General features: G+C 47.2%; 1 protein-coding gene across 1 annotated transcript; it reads right to left on the bottom strand.

Moving 5' to 3' along the window:
• Nucleotides 1-1,361: 1,361 nt before the first annotated feature.
• Nucleotides 1,362-26,314, bottom strand: LOC130121228 (putative methyltransferase DDB_G0268948). Its single transcript, XM_056290107.1, has 6 exons — nucleotides 26,204-26,314; nucleotides 25,590-25,750; nucleotides 17,175-17,391; nucleotides 9,338-9,441; nucleotides 1,571-1,708; nucleotides 1,362-1,458 (listed from the first exon to the last, which is right to left on the bottom strand). Exons 1-6 carry the CDS (start codon nucleotides 26,312-26,314, stop codon nucleotides 1,362-1,364), a joined length of 828 nt encoding a protein of 275 aa, XP_056146082.1.
• Between the last annotated feature and the right edge of the window lie 478 nt (nucleotides 26,315-26,792).

The following is a 26,792-nucleotide window of genomic DNA, read 5'->3' on the forward strand; positions in this document are numbered from 1 at the left end:
TTCCAGTGTAATGCAACCCAACAGCAGCTAAACGTCTTTTGATTAAAAAAAAAGCAAATTCGTATTGTTTTAAACGACATCTCTATAACCACGTCAGATCATCAGACATGCGTAAATAAGGTTCTCAAAATAGATGAGAGGAGTAGGCGGGTGAAAGAGCTGAAGCTCCGGTCTGACACGTGGACTCATGATCAAACATTGCCCTCTAGTGGATATTAACAGAACTTGTAGGCAGTACTGATAGTGCTGCCATTCATATTTGGAAAATACCAGGATCCTTTTTTTTCCCCCTTTTCTCAGACACATTTTTCATCGCAGGGAGGGCTTCAAAGATTTGAGCTACAAACGTGACTCCATTTCCTTTAACATCCTCATCTTCTCTGACAAGCCTCACCCTTACTTGATCCCTGCACCATTTGAATTAAGTCGGTTTATTTATAAAAGCTTAAAATGCCCGTCCTTAATTCTAATGACTTTTGATTTTCATTTTGTTCATCTGGAGATGAAGTTCCTCTCTGCGTACATAAACACACACCTAGAGCTACACAAATCAAATGGTCGTTATTTGACTAAACAGCACATTTGCTTTTGGGTTGTTTTGTTTTCGTTTTTGTTGTTGTTGCTGTTGTGTGTGTTGTTCGTTTTTACCTAGCCAACCCAGTTCAGTCCTTAGTGTTCAGAAACAGTCATATTTCAAGTAATCCATAATGAATGTAGCTGAATGTGAGCTGACCTCTGAGCCCGTGGTGTGCCTCAGTGTCCACAGACTGATGACAAAGAGTCAATTTCCAACGGACAGGGTGAAAAAGTAATTTAGAGGGAAGATATTGGTGCTTCAAGTTTCTCCCTCTCCTGCTCTCTCCCCCCCTCTCTTCCACACACACACACACACACACACACACACACACACACACACACACACACACTATGAAATTGTACAAAAGCAGCTGGAGCAAGTGAAAATGGATTCCAGTTTCTAATCATGATGCAACATAAAGAATTACTCAGCCCAATGTTGACAACATGACAACAATTACTGTTACTTTACCACATAATTAGCAAAATCACAAAGGTGAATCAGCTTACATGCCAAGTACCCATGACATATAGCTATCTTATCTGAGGTCTCAGTCAGAAAAGAAAACTTTCACGTTAAAAAGTTAAGTCATTGTTTATCTTCAGTGAGTAAAGATGTATGGAAAAGCACTTAATAATAACCTTTTGAAACAATATTAACAAATGCATGCATTTACCGACAACACACCATGATCAGGTTAAAAAAAATATCTGACGACAAAATATAGCACAAGATGTGTTTTCTCCAAATGCATTTTAACACTTTTTTGGGGTGCTGACAAGAATCACTCCCCAGCTGGTTTGGATGCAAGCAAGTAGAAATACCTCACACCCACCACGACCTCCGCCTCTGGAGAGGTGACCTTCATCACTGACAAAAACCTGGTAGGTAGACATGAGATGGATACAACATTTGTCACTCATCAAGTCTGGGAAGGCATTGATATGATGATTGATTTGGCTGTGTGTGAGTGGGGTGTTAAGTGTGGATTACTTCTGAGTGATGTCCCTGGACAGCTGGCTGGCCTGCTGTGGGTTTTCTCTCAGGAGGGCCTGAAAGCTGGAGAAAGATTCCACCATCCCAATGTAGCTGGACAAAGGCATGGACCTGTTCACCCACACGCACTCCTGCCTGGAGAAACACACACACACACACACACACACACACACACACACACTTACATAAAACATGTACATATTTTCAAATCAAAGAGAATCTCTAGAAAAGAACAATTCTTCTCTCTATTTCCACAGACATTCATCTTCAAGTACCCGTTTCAAAACAACAGGTTTTAATTTCTTTTTTTGTCTTTTTCTTTTTATCATGCTAGTATTATACCCATGGCCTTAAACTTTATATCCCATCTCGAGTTCTGCTCTCAAAATACAGGGCTCCTGTGTGTACCCAAAGTTAAAAAGAAGTCAGCAGGTGGCAGGGCCTTTTCCTATCGTGCCCTGTTCTTGTGGAACAACCTGCCTGCTGCCGTCAAACAATCACAGTTGGTTAAGTCCTTTAAATCCAAACTTAACTTTTTGCCTTAACCTACAATTAGTTGCCCTTAAATGGAATACTTCATGACCTGTACTGCATGACGGGTCAGTTTTTGTCTCAATGAATTTACCAACCACTGTTATGCCAACAAGACTAATAGAGTAGATTATTGACTATTGAGTATTGTAAACTGTTCTCTTCTCTCACATGTCTTTTCTCTCTCTCTGAACGATGTTTTCTCCTTTCTCTTCCCCTGTATATGTGAATGGCGTGATGTGAGTCTCCCCTATGTGCACGTGTAGTCTGTCCTCCTCTCAGGTCTCCACGGTGACGGTGGTCGCCACCTGGATGCTGTTTGTCGTCATCCTCATCACATTCTTTATATAGCTTATAAATCCATATAATTTTGTTATCCTGTTTCAATGTTGTATCCTTCTCTCTCACTGAAGTGTGTCTAATGTCTTTTCTTGTCTCTTCTCCCATGTATGTGAATGGTGTGATGTGAGTCTCCCCTGTATGCATGTGTAGTCTGTCCCCCTGTCAGGTCTACATGGTGATGGTGGTCATGTGGTTCAGGTCCTGGGCTGTTGCGGTGGTATCTGGATGCTGCTTGGTGCCCTCCTCATCGTATTCTTTATCTACTCATATATTTTCGTAATGTGTGTGTGTGTGTTAGTTAGTGTAGATAGCGGGACCGAAAACTAAAGCACTTATGATCCTAATTCTTTTTGGAGGTGGTAGGTATTGTCTCAGAGAGTAAGGGAAAAATCCCAGAAGATTAAAATTATGCATAATTATGCATAAATATGCATTTTTGTAAAAATGGCTAAAAACCACTTTTCTCAGCATTTCAGGTGATTCTGGGCATCTTTGATTTTTTCCACCTATATAAAAAAAAATTTCTGGGACTTACAAATGTTTTGGCATTATGCAAAATATATGCATTTTTGCAAAAATGCACTTATGATCCTAATTTTTTTTGGAGGTGGTAGGTATTGTTCCAGAGAGGACCGGAAAATAGCAGAAAATTAAAATATAATTATAATAATTATGCAAAACATGCATCTTCTAAAAATGGCTAAAAACCACTTTTCTCGGCATTTCAGATGATTCTGAGCATTTGGGGGGAGGGAGTTGGAGTCGGGGGGGGGGTTAGGGGCAGGGGGAAGGCGGTTAGCTGGCAGGATGAAGAGGAGGGAGATTTAGACGGGTGGATAACCAAACCGCTACATTGTAGCGGGGTTCTTCTAGTATATCTTATAATTATAATTCTGTTATTGTCTTTCAATGTTGTATTCTGTAAACTGTCTTCTTTCCTGTACACACACCATCCATTGCACCTCTGTCCATCTCGGGAGAGAGCCCTCCTCTGTTATGCTCCCTGGGGTTTCTTCCTATTTTTTCTCCCTGTGAAAGAGTTTTTTTCAGGGAGTTGTTCCTTATCTGATGTGAGGGTCTAAGGACAGGACGTTGTGTTGCCATAAAGTCCCCTGGGGTACATTTGTTATTTGTGATAATGGGCTATACAAATAAAATTGACTTGACTTGGGAGAGATAAAGACTCATACAGAGTGAGAGCACTTCAGTTTTACTGTAAAGAGGTATATTAGTTGATAAAAGGTTGGCAGCAGATAAACATTGGACTTAGTCCATTCAGCGCGATTTGTGACACTCCTGCAACACAGTACTTTTGTAATCAGCCTCTGTGCTATCTGGAGCTGCTGATCCGAAGGGGCAGTTCAGTTTTGCCTTTTTTTTTCTTCTTCCACTTAGTTTGGTAGGCCAAGTTACTCGACGTCGGGTGTTTTCACAAAGCGGACAAATGCAACTCATCTTTGAATGTCTTCTAGCCTGTTCTTCTTCGTACTTGTGTTTTTATAATCTATTTTTGCCATTTTAGTTTCATGTTAGCTTTCCACTGACACTGAGCGCACACAGGTGCAGCGCGACTGGAGATCAACTGGTAGTTTGGTCAGAAGGGGGGGGTGACAGATTTTCATCGGTCAGTGGTTGTAACTAATGGGAAATTAAATTTCAATGGATCATCGCTAGTAGAAAATGTTTTGGGCAAAATCTTTTAAAATACCTGTTTAAATATATTTTAGAAAAATTAAAATTGGAGACTACTTAAAGAACTGCAACATAGTCATCAACGAGCCGCATGAGGCTCGCGAGCCGTGGTTTGAGTACCGCTGCTCTAGGATGAGGATATTTCATTGGTATTATTGACGCTAAGGCATTTGATTTGAAAAAAACCTCTGTGTTCATTTAATTTGAAATAATTAATTAAAAAGTTAAACCTTTTGAAAACATTTTCAAGGATAAAAGATTTGAAGTGACAGGCCAGAGATATAAGATCTTTTTACTTTGTCAGGACCCCTTAGCGAAATAACTCCCTGAAGGGACTATGAAATGCCTGATGAGAGGAGCTGACTGTTACGGGTCTAGATAGATCGATGCCATCGGCTATCCACTAGTTTACCTTAGATACACATGACCCGCGCTCCGTAACATGTTACATCACTTTGAATATACTTGGCTGCACTGAGCAACTCGTGTGTGTGTCATTCTTTATAAGATAGCCTACTGAAACATGGTGCCAGAAGTCGGAGAACTTATTTCTTATTTTACTAGCTCGCATGTTTAAGTTTGTAGGCCTGAGTAGGTCACATGTCGGAGGATTCCGATTCAGAGCAAAGTACTTCTGCTGAAGACGTTGTCACAGAGGAGCTAACGCTAGCATTACCGGCGCCGATAGCATCACATACAATGGCAGCTAACGTGAATATTCCACCACCGTCCCCGATGAGCTTCACAGGTGATTGGAGTGTCAATTGGGACATTTTTCGGGCCGAATATGAAGACTACGTCCTCGTCACGGGCATACTTGGCAAGGACAAGAAAATACAAGCGGCTACTCTAAGAAGTGTGATGGGAAGTGAATGCAGGCATATTTACCGCCACAATCTGAACCTCTCAGAAGATGATCAAGGGGATCCTGACGCCATACTGAGAGAGTTGGGGAAATACTTCAAGCCAGCAAAAAACACAATATACGAGAGGTACATTTTCGGGAGTTGCAAGCAGGAGGAAGGAGAATCGCTTGATACCTTTGTGACGAGACTGAGAGAGAGGGCAGCAACCTGTGAGTATGGACAGTTGAAAGATGAAATGATCCGTGATAAGATAGTCCTGGGAGTTGCAAGCGAGGCCGTTAGGCGCAGGCTGTTGAGAGAGAAGGATTTGAACATGGTCACAGCTATTGACATGTGTCGCGCAGCAGAGCAAACTGACATCCGTATGAGAGCAATGGAGTTTGCAACAACACCGCAGCCGGAGGCAGTGCATGCCGTTGCTAGGCAACCCAGACAAAACCAATGGAAACAGAGCAATCCACCCAGAACAGCAGGAGATGCAGGCAATTGCAAATATTGTGGCAGCTCGCATTCAAGGGGCAGAGAGCATTGCCCGGCCTTCGGGAAACAATGTAGGTCATGTGGGACACTTAATCACTTTTCTAAAGTGTGCTTAAAGAGCAAAAAGGGGCATGCTGAGGGCAAGGTAAACTGTGTGGAATACACAGAAGAACCCCCAGAGCATAGTAATGATGCAGATGATCTGTACATGTTTGAGTCAATCGGCGCAGTACACACCAAAGGAAAGAAGTGGTTTGTGACTCTGAAACTCCACGACAAGCCACAACAATGTCAGCTGGACTCTGGAGCCACCTGCAATGTAATGGGCTTTCAAGACAAGAAAAGGCTGGCCCCAAACACACCTCTCCGCCCGAGTGACACCAGACTGAAGCTGTATTCAGGGGAAACACTGAGCTCTATGGGCACCTTTGAGACTGACTGTACTGTGAGAGGCCAAACACACAAGCTCTCATTCGAAATAGTGAGGACCAGCCAACATCCTCTTCTGTCAGGCTCCACCTGTGAACGCTTAGGGCTCATGCATTTCACAATTCCAGAGGATGTGCTCAAAATGGAACACACACAACCAGGAGCCCTAACTAAAGAACAGCTTATCAACAGATACAGTGACGTGTTCAACTCCCCTGTGGAATCCGTGCCTGGGGAGGTCCATTTTGACCTTGATCCTAGTGTTGCTGCAGTACAGAGTGCCCCTCGCAATGTCCCAATCGCAATGAAAGCAGCAGTCAAAGCCCAGCTGGACAAGTACGAGGCTGACGGCCACCTTGCGCCTGTCACAGATCCTACAGATTGGATCAGCAACATGGTGATTGTTAAACAATCGGAGAAGCTGAGAATATGCATTGACCCTAAACCATTGAACAAAGCCCTAAAGCGCTCTCACTACATCATGCCTACCTTGGAGGACATTTTGTATAAATTGCCCAAGGCCAGAGTCTTCACGTTAGTGGACGCTCGGGATGCATTCCTGCAATGCAAACTGGACTATGAGAGTAGCCTCATGACCACGTTCTGGACCGCCTGGGGGAGGAAGCGGTGGCTCAAGCTACCATTTGGAGTATCGGTGGCGCCCGAGGTATATCAGCGCAAGCAGCACGAGCTCCTCGCCGGTCTGAAGGGCGTTGAGCCCATTGCAGACGATATCCTGGTCGTCGGCTGCGGGGACACAGACAAGGAGGCTGGGGACGACCACGACGTCAAGCTTGCGGCGTTGATGGAACGCTGCCGCGAGGTCAAGCTTCGCCTCGGCCTGAAGAAGTTGCAGTTCAAGGTGGCTGAGGTGCAGTTTCATGGCCACATTCTCTCATCTGCTGGACTGAAGCCCGATCCAGAGAAGGTGAGAGCCATTATTGACATGCCGAACCCAACAGATGCCAAGGGCGTGCAGCGTCTCATTGGCTTCGCTAACTATTTAGCCAAGTTCATGCCTCATCTATCTACTGTCTGCGAGCCGTTGCGACGCCTGTTGGACAAGGACACACCCTGGCACTGGCTGCCTAAGCACGAGGCGGCGGTTCATGAGCTTAAGGCGCTGGCGACAGCCATGCCCGTCCTGCGCTACTATGATGTAACTAAGCCAATCGCAATCCAGAGCGACGCCAGCCAGAGCGGTCTCGGTTGTTGTCTCATGCAGGAAGGTCAGCCCATCGCATTTGCCTCGAGGGCTCTTACCCCCACCGAAAAAAACTATGCACAAATTGAGAAGGAGTGTCTCAGTATCGTCTTCGCCTGCCAGAGGTTTCACCATTACCTATATGGCCGCGACCCAATCACAGCAGAGACGGACCATAAGCCTCTGATCTCTATTTTCAGCAAGCCACTTCTCAATGCGCCCAAGAGACTCCAGAGCATGCTCATGACTCTGCAGAACTACGACCTGAGGGTAATCTACAAACCAGGCCCAGAGATGTTCATAAGCGACACGCTCAGCAGAGCTACGGCTGGATGCTCCGGCAGAGGGACTGCATATCAGCGACACGCTATCTGCTCTCTGCAACAAGAGCAGGAAGACATACAGCACGTGAACCAGGCAGAGTACCTGAATGTGACTAACCAGCGGCTGGAACAGATCAGACGACACACCGACAGAGATGAATGCTTACAGGCACTGAAGAACACTGTACTCGTGGGCTGGCCAGATGTAAAGGAGGAAGCGCCCCTCATCGCTAGGGAGTACTGGCCCTTCAGGGATGAAATCAGTGTGCAGAACGGAGTTCTGTTCCGGGGGCAAAAAGTCATCATCCCAAAGTCACTCCGCCCAGAAATGTTGACGCGCATACATTCAAGTCACATAGGGGGTGATGCATGCTACCGACACGCTCAAGAGACATTGTACTGGCCCAACATGCAGTCAGAGATAAAGGACTTTGTAAGCAGCTGCTCGACCTGCAATGTGTACGCCCACAATCAGCAAAAGGAGACCATGCTCTCTCACGAAGTACCAACCAGGCCATGGCAGGTCTTGAGCATGGACCTATTCAGCTTCAGACAGAAAGACTATCTCCTAATAGTCGACCACTATTCCGATTTTTGGGAGATTGAGCTTCTACCCGACATGTCTGCAGAGACAGTCATCAAGCGATGTAAGGCACAGTTCGCCCGACATGGTCAGCCAGAGAAGGTTATTACAGACAACGGCCCTCAGTTCACAGCTCAGTTCACACGGTTCGCTTCTGAGTGGGAATTTGAGCACGTGACCTCCTCTCCCAGACACCCGAAAGCGAATGGCAAGGCCGAGTCGGCCGTGAAGATTGTAAAAAATCTTCTGCGTAAGGCCGCGCATGATGGTGAAGACCCCTGGAAAGCCGTGCTTCACTGGAGGAATACACCTACGGAAAACATGGGCAGCAGCCCAGCACAACGCCTCATGTCCCGCCGGTTGAAGACGTCCATCCCGGCGGCAAGCAAGCTCCTGGAACCAGCTGTTGTCGTGGGCGTCACTGAAAAGCTGCGCCACAGGAAGCAACTCGCCAAATCCTTCTATGACAGATCTGCCCGTGAATTGCCGGCACTTGAAATTGGGGAAGTCGTACGGATGAAGCCCCTGCCAGGTGATAACACTGGCCGCTGGAGAGTCGGAACTTGTCTCCGCAGGGTTGCGCCGAGGTCTTATCTTGTGGACATTGATGGCTCCCTGTACCGTCGTAACAGGATCGATCTCAGAGTGGCTGAGCCAGCTGCACGAGCCGCGCACGATCCTGTTGAACCCGCTGCGGCACACACACCGGACGGGGATCCAGCTACAGAAACTGTCATTGAGACCCCTCAGGCTGTGTTCGAGCCGAGCCCCATCAGGTCCATGCCCAAGGCGCCATCTACTCCTGTTGGCGCTCCGCGTTCGGATGGACACACTTACACAAGGGTTGGACGGCTGTCTAAACCTCCACTGAAACTCACTATGTAATCTGAATAATGTTGATGGTTGCTATGTGGGAGAGAGGGGGAAAAGAGGAGAAATGTTATCATACGCTACTGCGGTTATTACACTGGTATGGGATAGGAAGAGATTTACTGCTGTTGCACTGTTATTGGTTGTTCGTATATGAAAGTAATTTTATTTTGCACTAACTTCATGTGTATGTGTTTATACTTGGAAAAGGAGGATGTTACGGGTCTAGATAGATCGATGCCATCGGCTATCCACTAGTTTACCTTAGATACACATGACCCGCGCTCCGGAACATGTTACATCACTTTGAATATACTTGGCTGCACTGAGCAACTCGTGTGTGTGTCATTCTTTATAAGATAGCCTACTAAAAACACTGACTACTTGTAATGTGACTGTCTCTGGGACAAAGCGTGTTAGAAAATAGAGCATTTCCTCACTCACCACTCCTTGTCAGGGTAGGGGATGGACTCCAAGGCTTGTCGATAGAGCTCAACTGAGCTATGGCCAAGGTGGGGACTGCGGTAAGGTCTCAAGGCGGCATAAAACTGAAGAAAAACCATACAAAAGGATACACGTAATCAGCACGGGTGTCGAAATGATGCCTTGCACTCATTTCTAAGTTGTATTTTATTCCACTTCAAAAGCAACGGTGATGTTGAAAAATGTTGTTTTGATGTGGAATATACTAGACTAGTTCAAAATAGTGCTGCCTACTAGTAAAAGAAAAAAAATCTTACCAGGTGAAAGTCAGAATAACAACTCCAAAAAATAAATAGCCACGAGTAACTAATGCTGTTAGTCAAGGGCTAGCGAGTCTACAAATCTGTGACCGTTACACTGTTACATAACTGTGTAAAGAACGAGTCTGCTACTACTTTCGGCTGCTCCCGTTAGGGGTCGCCACAGCGGATCATCCGTAAAGAACGAGTGACAATCAAAATAGTGAGTAGCGAGTGATTTGAAACACCTAAACTGTACATTCACATGGGTTTCAAATAAAACATTGGTCAATATTTTACTAATCAGAAAAGTTAGAAGTACAAATTAAATTAGAGACTAATTACAACATAAGTAACAGTACTTATTAAATCATTACTAAAACAGAAAAGTGACTGATGAGCAGTGCCCATTAAAGTGAAATTCCATTCCATTATCCAAGCCACTTATCCCAATTGGGGTCGCGGGATGTTGGAGCCTATCCCAGCAGGCATTGGGCGGCATTAGTATCGATTTTAGGAACCAATAAAATTACAGCTGTAACTAAAAATTAGTAGAATAGTGACTATTGCTTTGGTTTCAATGACTAATGTAGTTCAGGGAATTAATGTTAAAACAGCCCGCCACAACTAGTGATTGACAACTGGTGTTGTATATATGTACGTCTTCAATGTAAAATATGGCTTAACATATGTTAACCCATCATAATTGAGACTGACACCTCAAAGTACAAACTGACATATTTAAAGTACTTCCTCAAATAGCACACTGCCTGTCTATGACCCAAAATCATCTTTTCCTTCAAGTCAAATCAAGTGAAACTTTAGTTTTCAGCCCCAAATCCCAATTTAATCCCAGAGGGCTTTGCAATCATATGACATCTTTTGTAACATACAACACCGACTTTCAGTTCAAATGAAGAAAAAAAAATCCACAGAAAAACCTTACCAGGTAAAAGAAACGAGAGAAACCTCAGGAAATCTGTTCACTTGGTGCAAAGAGTGAACAGAGTAGATAAGCAGTGAAAGAGCTGCAATAACCACTTAACGAGACACTTATTATACAAGTTGTAGAGAGAATGCAGAATATAATTACGACACACGTTATAGGGTAATAAGGGAAAGCTTTAGACAAACAAAGTCGAATATAAAGAGGATGTTTGTGTTATGCTCGCGAACCAGAACCCGACCCGTGTGGCGAAACCCAAGGCAGACAGACACAGGATGACTTCAAAATCCAAAAAGGTGGTTTTATTGTGGGAGGGGAATGTATGGTGCGAAAAACGTTCTGTTAGTGGGATGTGTGAATAAACTATGTGTGGTGTCCCGTGGTTTGCGTGTATAACTATGTGTGAGTGTTCTTAGCCTATGTGTGGTGCGGTATGTAAATGACCAGGAGGTGTTGAAATAATGTGCGTGCACCTGGCAAGAAAGTCCAGTCCGTGATCCAAGAGGGGTTGTCCGAGGAAGTCCGGGTCCGAGAAGTCGAGTCCGAAAGGAGGGGTCCAGGTAGAGGGACAAGGGGGGGGGGGTCGCAGGAGAGGTCTGGGGAAAAACGTGAAGGTCGCTGGGGACGAGGGAGGGTCTTGGGAGGAAACAGAGACACGAAGATAAGACACTGGGGAATAAACAGAATGCAAGGAACGCTGGAGGGCTTGTCAGAGCTTTACCGCAGGGTTCAGTACGTCGAAGCACGGAGTGGTGTTCTGGGAGACTTCTTGTAGAAGGCTGCCTGATTGCCGCAGGTGTGCCTGATGGATGATGGCAAACACCTGGTGCAGTGCAGCGCTAGTCTCCTCAGAGCGCGAGCCGAGCGCTCGGATGTTTCCGGCACGTCCGAGCTGGGGGAGTGGCTTGAACGTGCCGGGGAGGCAGCTCGGGGCGGTGTAACCACAACAGAACCCCCCCCCCCTCCTACGGGAGACACCGGGCGACCGTCCGATAGCGTTGGGCCCGATGGAACTCCTCCAGCAGTGCGGGGTCGGCCAGGTAGGACCGGGGAACCCAGCTGCGGTCCTCGGGCCCATAGCCAACCCAGTCCACCAGGTATTGGTACCCACGTCCCCGGCGGCGTACGGCGAGCAGCCGGTCGACATCCCAGACCACGTCACCACCGTCGAGGACCCTGGGGGGTGGAGGAGCTTGGACAGGGGGAGACAGGGGGCTGGAGGCTACCGGTTTGAGGCGCGAGACATGCAAGTCGGGGTGGATCTTGAGTGAGGTAGGGAGACGGAGACGCACCGCCGAAGGGTTGACGATGCGGTCGATGGTGTATGGACCGACGTAGCGGGGAGCCAGCTTCCGGTTGAGGGTAGGGAGGGGCAGGTCCCGGGCCAGGAGCCATACCTTCTGGCCAGGTCGATAAGCTGGGGCCGGTTGGTGCTGCGCCGGGCCCGCTCTGTAGCTCGCAACATAGCGGCCCGGGCGGTCTTCCAAACGCGCCGACATCGGCGGAGATGGGCCCTCGTGGACGGGACCGCCACCTCCAACTCCTGATGGGGGAACAGAGGGGGTTGATAGCCAAAGGAACACTCGAAGGGGGACAAACCGGTAGCCGAACTCTCCATGGAGTTGAGCGAGTACTCAGGGCAGGTACTTGCTCCAGGAGGCGGGGTTGCTGGTGGTAATGCAACGCAAAGCCGCCTCCAGTGCTTGACTGGCCCGCTCTGCCTGCCCATTGGTCTGGGGGTGATACCCAGAGGAGAGGCTGACCGTGGCCCCAATCCCCTTACAGAAGGCCTGCCACACCTTAGAAGTGAACTGGGGACCACGGTCAGAGACAATGTCCAGGGGAATCCCATGGGGTCGAACGACGTGGGAGACGAGAAGGTCCGCCGTCTCGGCTACAGAGGGAAGTTTGGTGAGGGCAACAAAGTGGACGGCCTTGGAAAACTGGTAGACAATGGTCAGAATGGTGTCATTGCCTTGGGACACCAGTTACAAAGTCCAAGGCAATGTGGGACCAAGGTCGGCCGGGGACAGGAAGGGGGCGCAGGAGACCTGCTGGAGAGCCTTGCTGCGAGCGCAGGTGGTGCAGGCAGCCACGAACTCTCTGGTGTCTGCCTCCATGGTGGGCCACCAGAAACCCCTGCGGATGAAGGTCGCCGTTCGGTGGACACCGGGGTGGCAGGCAAAACGGCTGGAGTGACCCCACTCCAGCACCTGGGGCCGGACAGAGGGAAGCACAAATAGCCGTTTCCGGGGTCCATTGCCTGGGCCCTTCTCACCACCGATTCGATGGCCCAGGTGACGACACCCACCACCCGGGCCGGGGGAAGGATGTGTCTGGGGCGTCAGGGGACCCCTCGGGAAACAGACAGGAGAGGGCGTCTGCCCTGACGTTCTTGGTGCCCGGGCGGTATATAGGTGAGGGTGAAGTCGAACCGGCTGAAGAAGAGAGCCCAGCGCGCCTGCCTGGGGTTGAGCCTCTTAGCCGTCCGCACGTAGGTCAGGTTCTTGTGATCGGACCATACAATGAACGGCTGCCCTGCTCCCTCCAGCCAGTCTCCACTCCTCTGGGGCGGCGTGGACAGCCAGCAACTCCCTGTTGCCGATGTCATAGTTCTTCTCCGCAGGACTGAAATGCCGGGAGAAGAAGGCGCACGGGTGGATCTTCTGGTCCTCCTCTGACCGCTGGGAAAGGACGGCTCCGATGCCCGTGTCCGATGCGTCCACCTCCACGATGAACTGCCTGGACGGGTCCGGGTGGGCGAGCACCGGAGCCGTTGTGAACAGCCTCTTCAGGGCCGAGAAGGCGGCCTCTGCCTCCGAGGTCCAGGAGAAGGGGCGGAGGTGAGTGCAGTGAGGGGGGCGGCCACACGGCTGAACCCCCTGATGAAGCGCCGGTAGAAGTTTGCAAACCCCAGGAAGCGCTGGAGTTGCGTCCCGTTGGTGGGCCGTGCCCACTCCTCCAGCGCTCGGGTCTTCCTGGGGTCGGTGCGGACGAGCCCCTTCTCCACGATGTGGCCAAGAAACTCCTCGGAGGCGGAGTGGAACACACTTCTCGGCCTTCACGAAGAGCCTGTTCTCCAGCAGCCGTTGGAGGACCAGGCGGACATGCTGGTGGTGTTCCTCCTCAGTCCTGGAGAACACGAGGATGTCATCCAGGTACACCACCGCGAACGTGTTCAGCATATCCCGGAGCACGTCGTTGACCAACGCCTGGAAGACGGCCGGGGCATTGGTGAGGCCGAAGGGCATAACGAGGTACTTGAAATGCCCTAGGTAGGTGTTGAAGGCCGTCTTCCATTCATCCCCTTCCCGGATGCGTACCAGGTGGTACGCGCTGCGCAGGTCTAGCTTGGTGAACACTGTGGCGTGAGTGAGTGGCTCGAACGTGGAACTCATAAGGGGGAGTGGATATTTATTTTTCACCGTGATGTCATTTAACATTCGATAATCTATGCAAGGCCTCAGGCTGCCCTCCTTTGCCACAAAAAAGAAGCCCGCTGCCACCGGGGAAGACGAGAGCCTTACGATTCCTGAGGCCAGGGATTCTGTGATATAATTGCGCATAGCCTCCTTCTCCGGGACGGAGAGGTTATACAACCGACCGGTGGGAAGGGCGGCCCCGGGAAAGAGATCTATGGTGCAATCATAGGGACGGTGAGGGAGGAGGGAAAGTGCACTGTCCTTACTAAATACAAGGGCTAAATCGTGATAAATGGGAGGAACACCAGTGAGATCCGTGGGAGGAGGCACGGGTCTGAGGCCGCTGGACGGGGAGTGGGCGGAGCGAAGGCAGTTGGCGTGACACGCAACGCGCCAACCCAAAATCCGCCCAGTAGACCAAGAGATGTGGGGATCGTGCCGTTGCAATCACGGTCTTCCTAACACCAGGGGCGCGCAAAACCAAAAAACGCATAGTTTCCACGTGATTACCCGAAAGAGTGAGGGAAGCAGTGCTGTGTGTGATCTTACCAAGTGAACGACCATCTAGGGCTTGGGCTGTGAGGGGTGTGTCTAGGGGGACGAGTGGAACGCCGGCCTGCCGGGCCAGCGAGATGTCCATCAAACACTCGTCCGCCCCCGAATCCAGGAGTGCACCAATAGAGAGTGAGTAGGGAAAAGCTGGTTGTGCTCCTTCTTGGGCTGGGGCTGAGGAAGGGTCGTCAGGTTCACTAGGACACCCCTCGCTAGTGAGCTGGGTGTTTTGGGTTAGTCAGGCAGGCTTTGATGTAGTGGCCCGACCTCCCGCAGTAGAGGCAGTCACGCATCCTCTGCTCCCTAACCTCCAGCGGGAGCCGCGACCGACCCAACTGCATGGGCTCCTCCTCCGGCCTGGATCCAGAAGCCACCCAGGGTTGCGAGGGGGAGTGTGAGGGTGGAGAAAGCCCACGGGACGCTGACCCAGGGAAGGCACCGGTAGAACGGACGGGGGTTGGTCTATGGGAGGGGCCAGTGCGCGGGGCGCGTTCCTGGTGCCGCTCCCGCAGCCGTTCGTCCATCAGGAGGGCGAGGGTGACGAGCTCGTTGAAGGAGGCAGGGCGGTCCCGAACGATGAGATCTTTGATGGGCTCGCTCAGCCCCCTCCTGTACGCGCTCTTGAACGCAGTGTCATCCCACCCACTGTCTGCCGCGAGTATCCTCACCTCCAAGGAATAATCTGCCACCGACCTGGCTCCCTGCTGGATGGAATGGAGGCGGCTGGCAGCGTCCTGCCCGTCAGCTGGGTGGTCGAACACCAGATTGAACTCGCAGCGGAAGGCACCATAGTCCGAGGCGAGCCGCTCGGTATGGCCAACCGCCGCTATGGCCCAGCTGAGGGCTTTGCCGGTGAGGAGGGACATAACAAGGGCTACCTTAGTCTCTCCTGTCCTATACCTGGCTGGCTGGTGTTTGAACAGAAGCTCACACTGACCATGGAAACCCCTGCACAGCTCGAACTCCCCACTGAAGGCCTTGGGGCAGGGAAACGTCGGGACCAGGAAAGGGGAAACCGGAGGCCGAGCTGGGGGCAGGGACCGGGGCCAGAGCAGGGTGGTCGCTCATCCTGGAGACCGCTGTTGTGAGTGCAGCGATCTGCGCGGAGAGGGTGTCTAACGCGCTCGTGGCGGCCTGGGAGCCGGACTGAAGATCGCTGATCTCTCCGGTGACCTGTGTGAAGGCAGTAGTAAGCCCTGAGTGGAGAGAGGCAAGTTGGCAGCTGTGACTTCTTACTACTGCCTCTAGGGGGACGGGGCGTCACAGGGACCGTCTGCTCCTTGGGGTTGCCTGGGTCCATAATGGCTCCGACGTTCTGTTATGCTCGCGAACCAGAACCCGACCCGTGTGGCGAAACCCAAGGCAGACAGACACAGGATGACTTCAAAATCCAAAAAGGTGGTTTTATTGTGGGAGGGGAATGTATGGTGCGAAAAACGTTCTGTTAGTGGGATGTGTGAATAAACTATGTGTGGTGTCCCGTGGTTTGCGTGTATAACTATGTGTGAGTGTTCTTAGCCTATGTGTGGTGCGGTATGTAAATGACCAGGAGGTGTTGAAATAATGTGCGTGCACCTGGCAAGAAAGTCCAGTCCGTGATCCAAAAGGGGTTGTCCGAGGAAGTCCGGGTCCGAGATCCGGGAAATCGAGTCCGAAAGGAGGGGTGCAGGTAGAGGGACAAGGGAGGGAGATCGCAGGAGAGGTCTGGGGAAAAACGTGAAGGTCGCTGGGGACGAGGGAGACGCGGGGAGCCGTGGAAGTCGCGGAGGGAGAGTCTTGGGAGGAAACAGAGACACGAAGATAAGACACTGGGAAATAAACAGAATGCAAGGAACGCTGGAGGGCTTGTCAGAGCTTTACCGCAGGGTTCAGTACGTCGAAGCACGGAGTGGTGTTCTGGGAGACTTCCTGTAGAGGGCTGCCTGATTGCCGCAGGTGTGCCTGATGGATGATGGCAAACACCTGGTGCAGTGCAGCGCTCGTCTCCACAGAGCGCGAGCCGAGCGCTCGGATGTTTCCGGCACGTCCGAGCTGGGGGAGTGGCTTGAACGTGCCAGGGAGGCAGCTCGGGGCGGTGTAACCACAACAGCTTGACTCTACAATCATTTTATTTAATTTCTAGAACAATTAAATCAGATGAAAGAAACAAATCTTTTAGACCCATCAGTGACTAATAGTACATCTTAAGAAGGCATTACATAATTAAATGAAATAGTGAACATGCTGTAACAGTCAGCTTGTGCTACTATGCAAACGAGCCAAGCCTGTAACAGGCTTATATTATGTTAACAGTTACAACATGCTTGGTTCGTTTGCATAGTAACATCAAGTATCTACCACACTGACTGTATTAGATAAGTAGAATCTGATTCGGCTTTACCAACCAAGAAAGTTTTTACATACCAAGAATCTGACTTGTCAAGTTTTTTTTTTACTGGGGCACTTGGTGGACATAACACATTTTTTAAAATGATATAAAGATACATCTGTAAAATGTTATTGTTGACAGATTATCAAAGATTTGAATTTGTATGTCTAAAATTAGTTTGACGATGGTTCTACCTGATTATCAGTAAAGGCGATGTATGTCCACAAAACCATAGCATATAGTGAGATATTTTGAAGGGTGAATGCCATACCTCTTGACAGACTTGGTTGAGTTCCTGTGAGCAGCAGCCTGAGTAGTTTAGCTTCATGTCTATGGTGTAGTTGAGCAAAGCCAGACAGCCATGCGGCTTTAGCACCCTGTGGGCCTCCTGGAGGAAGCGAGGCCGCTCGAACCAGTGGAAGGCTGACATGGCCGTCACCAGATCAACAGAACTGTCACTGAATGGCAGCTCCTCAGCTACACACTGTCTGTAAACATACAATTATGCTCTTGATCAGTGGTTATGCATTAAGTAAACAAAGACGAAATGGGACAGGAAACTGGACATCACGGTTTTCAAACGCATATCATGTGAACAGCTCCCATAGAGGATAAAGAGTGTTTATTCTGGAAAAGACAAAGCAAGAGCCTGGTAAAGGGAAGCATTTAAATGATTTTTGAAATACTAATACTTCCCTTTGAAATAATCAATAACATGCTCCCCTGTTGACATAACCTACATATCTGTCATTCAACTGCTACACTACTAGCTACACATGAGAAGTAGGAAAACATTTTGAAATAATTTATGGCCTTCTATTTTTAGGAATGCATATGCCCTGGCTATGTTGCGGTGTAAACAAAACAAAACAAACAAACAAACAATGTGGCATAGTGTTGGGTGTATGAGGGGCCATATGGGACATAAATCAAGCTTACCTCTCACATACTCTACTGAAAACCTCTCATGTTTAACACTGAAAATTAAACCACTTACATACGCTACTGAAATCATAGATTGTACAAAAGAGTGGACGTAGCTTCCGGGTCTGAAAAGTGAAGCCATGAAGAAGTGCCTTAAATCTGCATTTTCTAACGGCCAGCAGGAGGCAACTTTACTGGCTGCAAAAAGAAGCCTGGCTTCACAGACTCCCGTGTTAAACTGCCCAACTTCAAATTATGGTCAGACATGCGCGAATGCAGGCGAATGACCATCACCTGCCGAAGAGAAAGTCGTATCTTGTCGTGCTTGTAGATCAGTGACTGTGTTAGCGATGATGTTTATTGAGCCACTGCAGACACCGTACTGAGGAACACTCAGTTATACAGGTTACCGGGTGAGGGCCCGCGAAGCGATAGTGCTGGATGCCAGCTACCCGTATGTCGTCTTATTGCATCCTCGTCGTGTTGGTTAATGAACCAGGTTATGAGTACTAACCCTGCGTCATTCATGAGAACACGAAACATGGTGTCAGAAGCGGAAGATTTTGGAACTTTCACGCACATTTTTTCGGCCGATACTTTTTATTTTTTCTAGCGAGGACAACGGAGCCACCTAGCCTACGGAGCTAATCAGCGAACATGGCGGACGGATTTCGGCGGCCCAACCCTCTCGTCTTTGATGGCAACATCAGTGAAAACTGGCGGATCTTCGAACAGGAATATGACATTTTCGTCGCGGCGGCACACTCTGACAAACCAGCCCGCACCCGTCCATACATTCTCCTCAACTTAGCAGGACCAGAGGCCATTGAACGCGAATGGTCTTTTGTGTATGCAGCAGAAGTGAGAGCACCCGGTGAGGGAGGACAAGTCCTCGTTCCCGCTGAATCCAAGGAGGATCCCGAATGCCTGAAAAGAAAGTTTCGTGAGATATGAAACCCACGGTCCAACATTACAATGGAAAGACACAAGTTCAACACACGCAATCAGAGGGCTGATTTCTGCGAATGCCCTTCGGACTCAACTCAGCCAGTGAGGTCTTCCAGCGCTCCATGGAACAGATTTTTGCTGGATATCCCTGTGCAATTATAGTGGATGACATACTCATTGGTGGTAAGACTGTGGAAGAACATGAGGCTAACTTGAGAAAAGTGCTTAACCATGCCAGAGAGGTGAACTTGAGACTCAATCCTCTCAAGTGCAGGTTCCGGCTGAACCAGGTCAGCTATGTTGGTCATGTTTTCTCCAGTGAAGGCCTCAAGGCAGACCCCTCCAAAAGAAAAGCAACCAGTGAGATGCCAACACCAACAGATGTTCCAGCTTTACAAAGATTTCTCGGGATGGTTAACTACCTTGGAAAGTTCATTCCCAACTTTAGTGAGCTTACAGCTCCACTACGACAACTAACACACAAGGACACAGCATGGACATGGCATGAGCAGCAGCAAAATGCTTTTGAACAGCGAAAAACACACGTGTCTAGTCCACCAGTTCTGTCATACTACGATGTCAGTAAACCAGTGACGCTCACATGCGATGCTTCACAGTATGGACTTGGTGCTGCATGTCTGCAGGGAGGAAAACCTGTAGCCTATGCTTCACGCACATTAACCGGCACTGAAACTAGATACGCACAGATTGAGAAGGAGCTGCTAGCAGTAGTTTTTGCATGCTCAAAATTCAATGACTATATCTATGGCAAATCAGTGACCATAGAAACAGACCATCAACCCCTAGTCACCATACTAAATAAGCCTACACATGCAGCTCCAGCAAGACTGCCAAGGATGATGCTCAGACTGCAAAAGTATGACCTCACACTGATATATAAAAGCGGCAAACTTATGTATGTGGCAGACACACTGTCTCGAGCTCCCAGAAGCTCAACTGCTCAGGAAGCTGAAGAGGAGGACAGCTTTGATGTGATGATGGTCAACTACATCTCTTCTTCCTGGCTGTTGGAGTTGAAAGAACACACAGCAACTGACACAACTCTGCAGACTCTCAGCTCCATCATCAGACATGGATGGCCTAGCAGACCATCCAGCCTTCCTCATGCTATTCGTTCCTATTATCCTTTCAGAGTTGAACTGACTATTGAAAATGGTGTTATCATGAAAGGTCAAAAGGCTGTCATTCCAAAGTCTTTACAAAAAGACTACACTAGCGTTGTACACAGAGGACATCCTGGTGCAGAAGCAACTAAACAGAGAGCAAGGGGGATTGTTTTCTGGCTTACAATGACAGATGACATCGACAAAGAAATACGGTCATGCTCAGTGTGTAACAGCACAAAACCACATCAGCAGAAAGAACCACTCCAGCTACACCCAGTGCCAGATCTTCCCTGGTCCACTGTAGCAACAGACATCTTTGAGTGGCGTAATCAGCTGTACCTAGTTTTAGTAGACTCATATTCAGGCTGGTATGAGATTGATCTGCTCCGTGATGCTACATCGGCAACAGTCATCACCAAACTCAAAAGACATTTTTCAGTTCATGGGGCACCACACACACTCATAACTGACAATGGTAGACAGTTCACAAGCCAGCGCTTTAAGGACTTTGCTACACGTTGGGACTTCACTCAAGTCACGAGCAGCCCAGAGTATCCTCAATCTAATGGTTTAGCTGAGAGGGCTGTTCGCAGTGCAAAACAGCTCATGGAAAAGTCTCATAGAGATGGAAGTGATGTCTTTCTAAATCTGTTAAATCTCAGAAATGTACCACGTGACACAAAACGTGGATCCCCTGCACAAAGACTGATGTCAAGGCAAACACGCACCACTTTGCCAGTCTCAAGAAAGCTGCTTGAACCAGAGGTGTACAAGCCACTGGAGGTAAAGGCTCAGCTCCTCAACAAAAGACTGACACAGAAGGTGTACTATGACAGAACGAGCCGACCTCTTCAACCATTGATGGAAGGACAAGTTATCAGAATGCAGACCCCTCAAGGCTACAATCGAACAGGCATGGTAAAGGAGATCTGCAAGGAGCCCAGATCCTATCTCATTCACTCGGAAGGGAAGCTGTACAGGAGAAATAGGCGCCACATTCTGCCGGTTGTCGAGGCTGCTCCAGCACAGCACTACCCAGACGACAGTGAATGTCAGGACAGTGGACATGAACTTAACAACCAGCACACTCCAACAAAAGTGTCACACAACACAATGGACACTGAACAGTCACATATGAAAACACCTACAGCTGTGCTACCTGCTAAGACAACTGGAAGTCTGTACACAACATGCTATGGTCGTGTCAGCAAGCCAAATCCTAAGTATAAAGATTGAGTCAATTTGTCAGCTCAAAATTTTGAAGGTTATGTCATTTAAGTTAATTCTCTGATTTGCTAAGAGCTGACATTGAGGTCTTTGGGTTTCGTTTCAGGTATCTTCACATATAAAAGACCTCATTTTGTGTTAAAGTATAACTATATGCTTTGCTAAGACAACTACTTTCATATTATTCATTAAGGGCAAATTGTTTTCTTTGCATTTGATAATTCTCACTCTGTGATTATTGAACAGTTATTTAATGTATGTTATTTGAAGGTTTGTTCAATATATGTTATTCAGCAAGTATTGATAATTGACAACATGGTTTTGTTATGGTATGAGCATGAGCTAAGAAAGGAGGATGTAGATCAGTGACTGTGTTATTGATGATGTTTATTGAGCCACTGCAGACACCGTACTGAGGAACACTCAGTTATACAGGTTACCGGGTGAGGGCCCGCGAAGCGATAGTGCTGGATGCCAGCTACCCGTATGTCGTCTTATTGCATCCTCGTCGTGTTGGTTAATAAACCAGGTTAAGAATACTAACCCTGCGTCATTCATGAGAACACGAAACAGTGCTGAATGTGGGAAGTGCAGGATGTGAGGGGGGGGTCAACCACACACACTTCGTTGCTATTGGCTGTGGCTGCGGATTTGCCGGCCAAAGGTCACCAAAGTTGGATCCGACGCGAAGCAAAGACGCGAATTTTGAACGGGAGGCGAATATTCGTCAATGTTAATTTCGATCATGTTATAATTTGCATAATGGAGTTGACTTTACCTTGAAGTATGACACCTATCTTCATTAGCATCCTTGCTAGCACCAAGTCTGTGTTGCAGTTAGCCAATATGAACCTTAGAAGAACACAAAAAAGAAGGGGGGGTGCTCAGTGGGTGCTCAATGTGGGCCCCTGGGGCCCGAGCACTGCCCCGATCTACACACTGTGCGGTCGCCTCACAGCAAAAAGGTCTTGGGTTCGAACTCCTGGGTTGTCCAATCTTTGGGGTCATCCCAGGTCATCCTCTGTGTGGAGTTTGCATATTCTCCCTGTGCCTGTGTATCATCTATATTGTAGCGAATTCGCTACAATATTATGGTCACGACTACCAAAGCAAAAACCACATCCACGCAGATACGTCGGGTTCAGGCGACAAATGTCCCGTTTATTATTATTATCTGGCGACAAAAAGAACAATCCGTTGGCACAGTATCGTTAATATCTTGCTCCAGCCCACCTCTCGTCACCGATCACGAGAAAAGGAACGAGGATGACATTTACAGTGATTACAACCAGTGTCAACTAACACCACAAGATGGCGCCAGAAATACAATAAAACATTTATATAATTAAAGGTCATTAGAACATTACTCCCTTGGGAACAATAACATAATATTTGACGAACTTAATACATTTAAATGCAGGTATTTTCATTCCTGCTACACCTGTGTGGGTTTCCTCCGGGTGCTCCAGGTTCCTCCCACTGTCCAAAGACATGCTGCTCTGGTGATACGGCTTGTTTCGTCATTACTGCAAAACCTCAATTCAGTGAGTCCGCGACTTTAAAAAAAAAAGTCCGCTACTTGCAGTCACTTTACAGTGAAGTTAGCCTGCTACAGCGGTCACCGGGCTTTGCAAATGCAGTGGTTCAAATGAAAATGGCTGCTGCTCTGACCATCCTGCTACGTTGATTTGAATTGGAATGTCTGCTCTACTGTCATTCATTTCTATGGTACCACCATATAAATATAAACATATACACCTGTGGTAACTCCAGCTTAGAGAAAAGGACCCCACGACAACTTCTTGTCCTTTGAATGAACTTTATCTAGGACTGACAAACTCGACAGTAACATGTAGCAGGGTGCACTGTGAACATCCGACAAGTTGGACGGCGTAACACACACACATATACGAGAAACACAGCCGGTCTTTTCAAAATTAAGCTCCAAAATAAAAGCACATGTTACAACAACATCGAAGCAACTTATATACCCCCCCTCCCTCATAACAACTTGTTTTTTGCCAAGTGCCAATTATTCTCCAGTGCAACTTGTAGTCCGAGAAATCATTGCTATATGAAATAATCAAAAAGAGCTGGTTGCTGTAATTTCCCAAAATATAACCATTATTAATGTGTGTGACATATACTACATCGTCCTGCAAAATGAAAAGTGGCTGCTCTCTGCAGGTATTCCGCAGGGTTCCATTCTTGGTCCTTTATTGTTCTGCTTGTACATGCTACCGCTTGGGAAAATTATCTGTGATCATGGGGTGAATTTCCATTTTATGCTGATGATACTCAGTTATATGTATCTGTAGCGCCAGATGACCCCAATGCTCTCAATCCCTTGATGAATTGTCTGTCTAGTATTAAACAATGGATGAGTGAAAACTTTCTCAAACTGAATGAAAACAAGACAGAAATTCTCTTTATAGGCACTAATGCACAGAGAGAAATGATATCAAGTCGAATGGGAAGTCTGGCTGCACAGAATAAGAGAGTAGTAAAAAAAACCTGGGCGTCATCATTGACTCTGAATTGGATTTTAAATCACATATCAACAATGTTACAAAGGGTGCCCTTTTTCACCTAAAAATATTGCTAGAATTAGACCCTGCCTCTCCTTGGAAGACGCCAAAAAGGTGACGCATGCTTTTATCTCTTCGCGTCTAGACTATTGCAATGCACTTCTTACTGGTTACCCAAAAAGAAAAAAGTATCAATAGACTGCAACTGGTACAGAACGCGGCAGCAAGGGTCGTAACAAACACCAGGATGAGAGTATTGTATTGATCACATGACCCCAGTTTTAGCATCTTTACACTGGCTTCCTGTAGCATTGAGGATTGATTTTAAAATTATTTTCCTTGTATTTAAAGCTCTACATGGTTTCGCACCATCATACCTATGGGACTGCTTATCTGATGATGTTGCGAGCCGCTCTATTAGCTCCTCTGGTGCTGGCCTGCTCAGCGTCCCGCGAATGAACTACAAAAAGTGTGGCGAAGCAGCATTTTGTTTTTATGCACCGACGGCTTGGAATAGACTCCACCAACAAATAAGAGAAGCAACGGCCATAGATAGTTTTAAGAATCAGCTCAAGACCCATTTTTATGCTCTTGCTTTTAATTAATTCCATTTTATTTCTTTTACTCTTTTTTTATATTGTGCTGTGGTTTTATTTCTTGCCTTGTTTTATGTTTTTTGCCTAGGTCTGTGTTTTATTACTTTTAACTTATTTTATCTGTATTGTTGAGTTTTATTGTTTCCCTTGTTTTTAATATAAAACACTTTGAGCTGCATTTTATGTATGAAAGATGCTATACAAATAAAATGTATTATTATTATAATAATTATTATTATTATTAGTTTTAATATTCAGGAATACAGCTGTTTTCAGCCAATAAATTTGCATTGTCAGTAAAATTTAGATAATCTGTGAATTTAATTTGTATCATATTACTTTGAATTATAGCAACTCAAAGAGTCAGTGAACTGCATTTAGGTGTGTTAATTCCCGTGTGGCTCCAGGACTATTAATTAAAATTCAATTGACTGCAGTGACTGATGGGATAAGATCCAGCATCCCCACCACCCAGAGTAAGGATAATCTCTTTGGATAATGGATGAATGAATGACTCCAGTGGTGCGAGTCAGGAGTCGGAGTAGACTTCAGAAGAGTAGAACACCACTACACACTTGTGTGAGGGGATTTCAGTGGTGTATGTGAGAGGTTTGATTTCAAGTAGTATGTGTGAGAGGTTTTCAGTAACGAATGTGAGAGGTATTTGGTTGTTGATATGAGAGGTTTTGATTTTCAGCAGTATTTGTGAACGGTAAATTTGATTTATGTCAGTCATTCAAAATGTTTAATGTTAGCTGTATGAGTTTGCACACGAGGAATTTGACTCGGTGGAGTGTCCGCTTAAAACAAAAAGACATAAACACAACTCATAAGAAGGTTATAATAATAATAATAAATCAAACTAATATAGTGCTTTTCTAACACTCAGTCACTTTAAAATAAACGGCGGTGACACAGAACACTACACCAACACACTAGATGCTTCACAGCACCCCGACTTCTTACAGACACATTATCATTACAACTGAGTGCATTTTCAGTTATTTAGTTGTGAGGGGGGCCACTGTCTGTTCAGGTTTCACCAGACAAGGGGTTCATTGTGCCTCCCTTGGCTCAGAGTCCTAAAGTCTGTACAAAAGAGAAGACATTGGCATGCGGGTGGATGGTCTTTTTGCATTCTATTATCAGTGTCCTAGTTTTCAGGAGCAACAGAAAATCGTGCTGTCGGTCCCTGGATGCTCGTGCATTTCTCTGGTTTTTAAGTAGGTTAACTTGATCTTGGGGTCAGAAAACAAATATGAGGGATAAGGGTGAAGAATGTCTACTGCCTGTTATTATGTGAAATACAACTGGCCCTTCATTTAAGTGCACTGACCTATATGTGACGTTTGGGGCGGTGGCATGCCCCAAGGCCACCTCTAATTGGGCAGGGCTCACATCTATCCCCACCACAGAAGCAAAGTGATTGGCCAGCAGTACTGTGCCCTGCCCAGAGCCACAGCCCACATCCACAGCCAGTTCAAAAGGCTGCCCTTCCTGGAAAGAAAAGATACAGAGAACACTGGTACATGTTTAAAAGTTTAAGATTTTACATGAAGGCTTATCTCATCAATATATCATATCATTGTAACATATCGTATATTGTATATTATATCGTATCATATATCAAGGAATCAGTTATGATCACATTATCTAGAACAAAAATTTCACTGTAAGTCTAACAATATCCTTCATGCTGTTATGATTGGTTTCCTGTTTATGATTTGCTGCTATTAGAGGGGTTGGGTTTTACAGTAAGTATGGGTTAGTGTCACCGAAAAATAGACAATCGCTAGCATCAGGACCCCTACAGTTACATCAAGAAACAACTTTAGTTTCATTAGGTTATTAAGTCTTTTATGTCACCACAGAGGATGAATTGCTGATTTGAGGTCAACAAGGTGGATGCCACCACTCTTTCTGCACTCCCAAAATGCCCTGTGCGCCTACCTGTTTTTCCAGGAAGTGAAGCACTTGTTGTATTAGGTGATCCGATGGAGCGATTCTGTACTTCCAATAGGAGGCAGCGTGCTCCTTGCCTTCAAACAGACGGTGAGCCATGGATGATGGAAACTACACAGCCACTAAACAGCCCAAGACCTGTTGATCCTGGTGCTGGTGCCCTTACCTTTTGTAGACAACTGTGCTCAACTAAACTGGGTTATACAAAATGACTCCTCTTGCTGAAGAGAGACAAATGAAACATAAAAACTAAACTAAATTCCACTAATCTCGATTTTCAATTCAGTTTAATCTCAGATGAAGAGATGATCAAACCTGGATGTAATAGAGATATGCTAAAAGAATGTTTAGGACCTAAAAACACTCTTTCATAATGGTAACCTCACTCCTCCAGTCGAGCCAAGGGGGAAACTGAAGGGAATTCACTCTCTCTCTCTCTCTCTCTCTCTCTCTCTCTCTCTCTCTCTCTCTCTCTCTCTCTCTCTCTCCTTCTCTCTCCCCCTCCCTCTCACTTTCTCTCTCTCCCTTTCTCTCCCTCATTCTCTCTTGCTCTCTCTCTCCTTCTCTCTATCACCCC

The sequence above is a fragment of the Lampris incognitus genome, chromosome 11, assembly GCF_029633865.1.
Source record: "Lampris incognitus isolate fLamInc1 chromosome 11, fLamInc1.hap2, whole genome shotgun sequence".
In the NCBI taxonomy this organism is placed as follows: Eukaryota; Metazoa; Chordata; class Actinopteri; order Lampriformes; family Lampridae; genus Lampris; species Lampris incognitus.

Excerpts from the sequence above, each read along its gene's own strand:
- LOC130121228 (XM_056290107.1), bottom strand. The coding sequence starts at position 26,314 with ATGGCTCACCGTCTGTTTGAAGGCAAGGAGCACGCTGCCTCCTATTGG. Across the intron at positions 25,751-26,203 it reads TTCACTTCCTGGAAAAACAG|GAAGGGCAGCCTTTTGAACT; the intron begins GTAGGCGCACAG and ends TTTTCTTTCCAG. Across the intron at positions 1,709-9,337 it reads CCCTACCCTGACAAGGAGTG|GCAGGAGTGCGTGTGGGTGA; the intron begins GTGAGTGAGGAA and ends GTGTTTCTCCAG.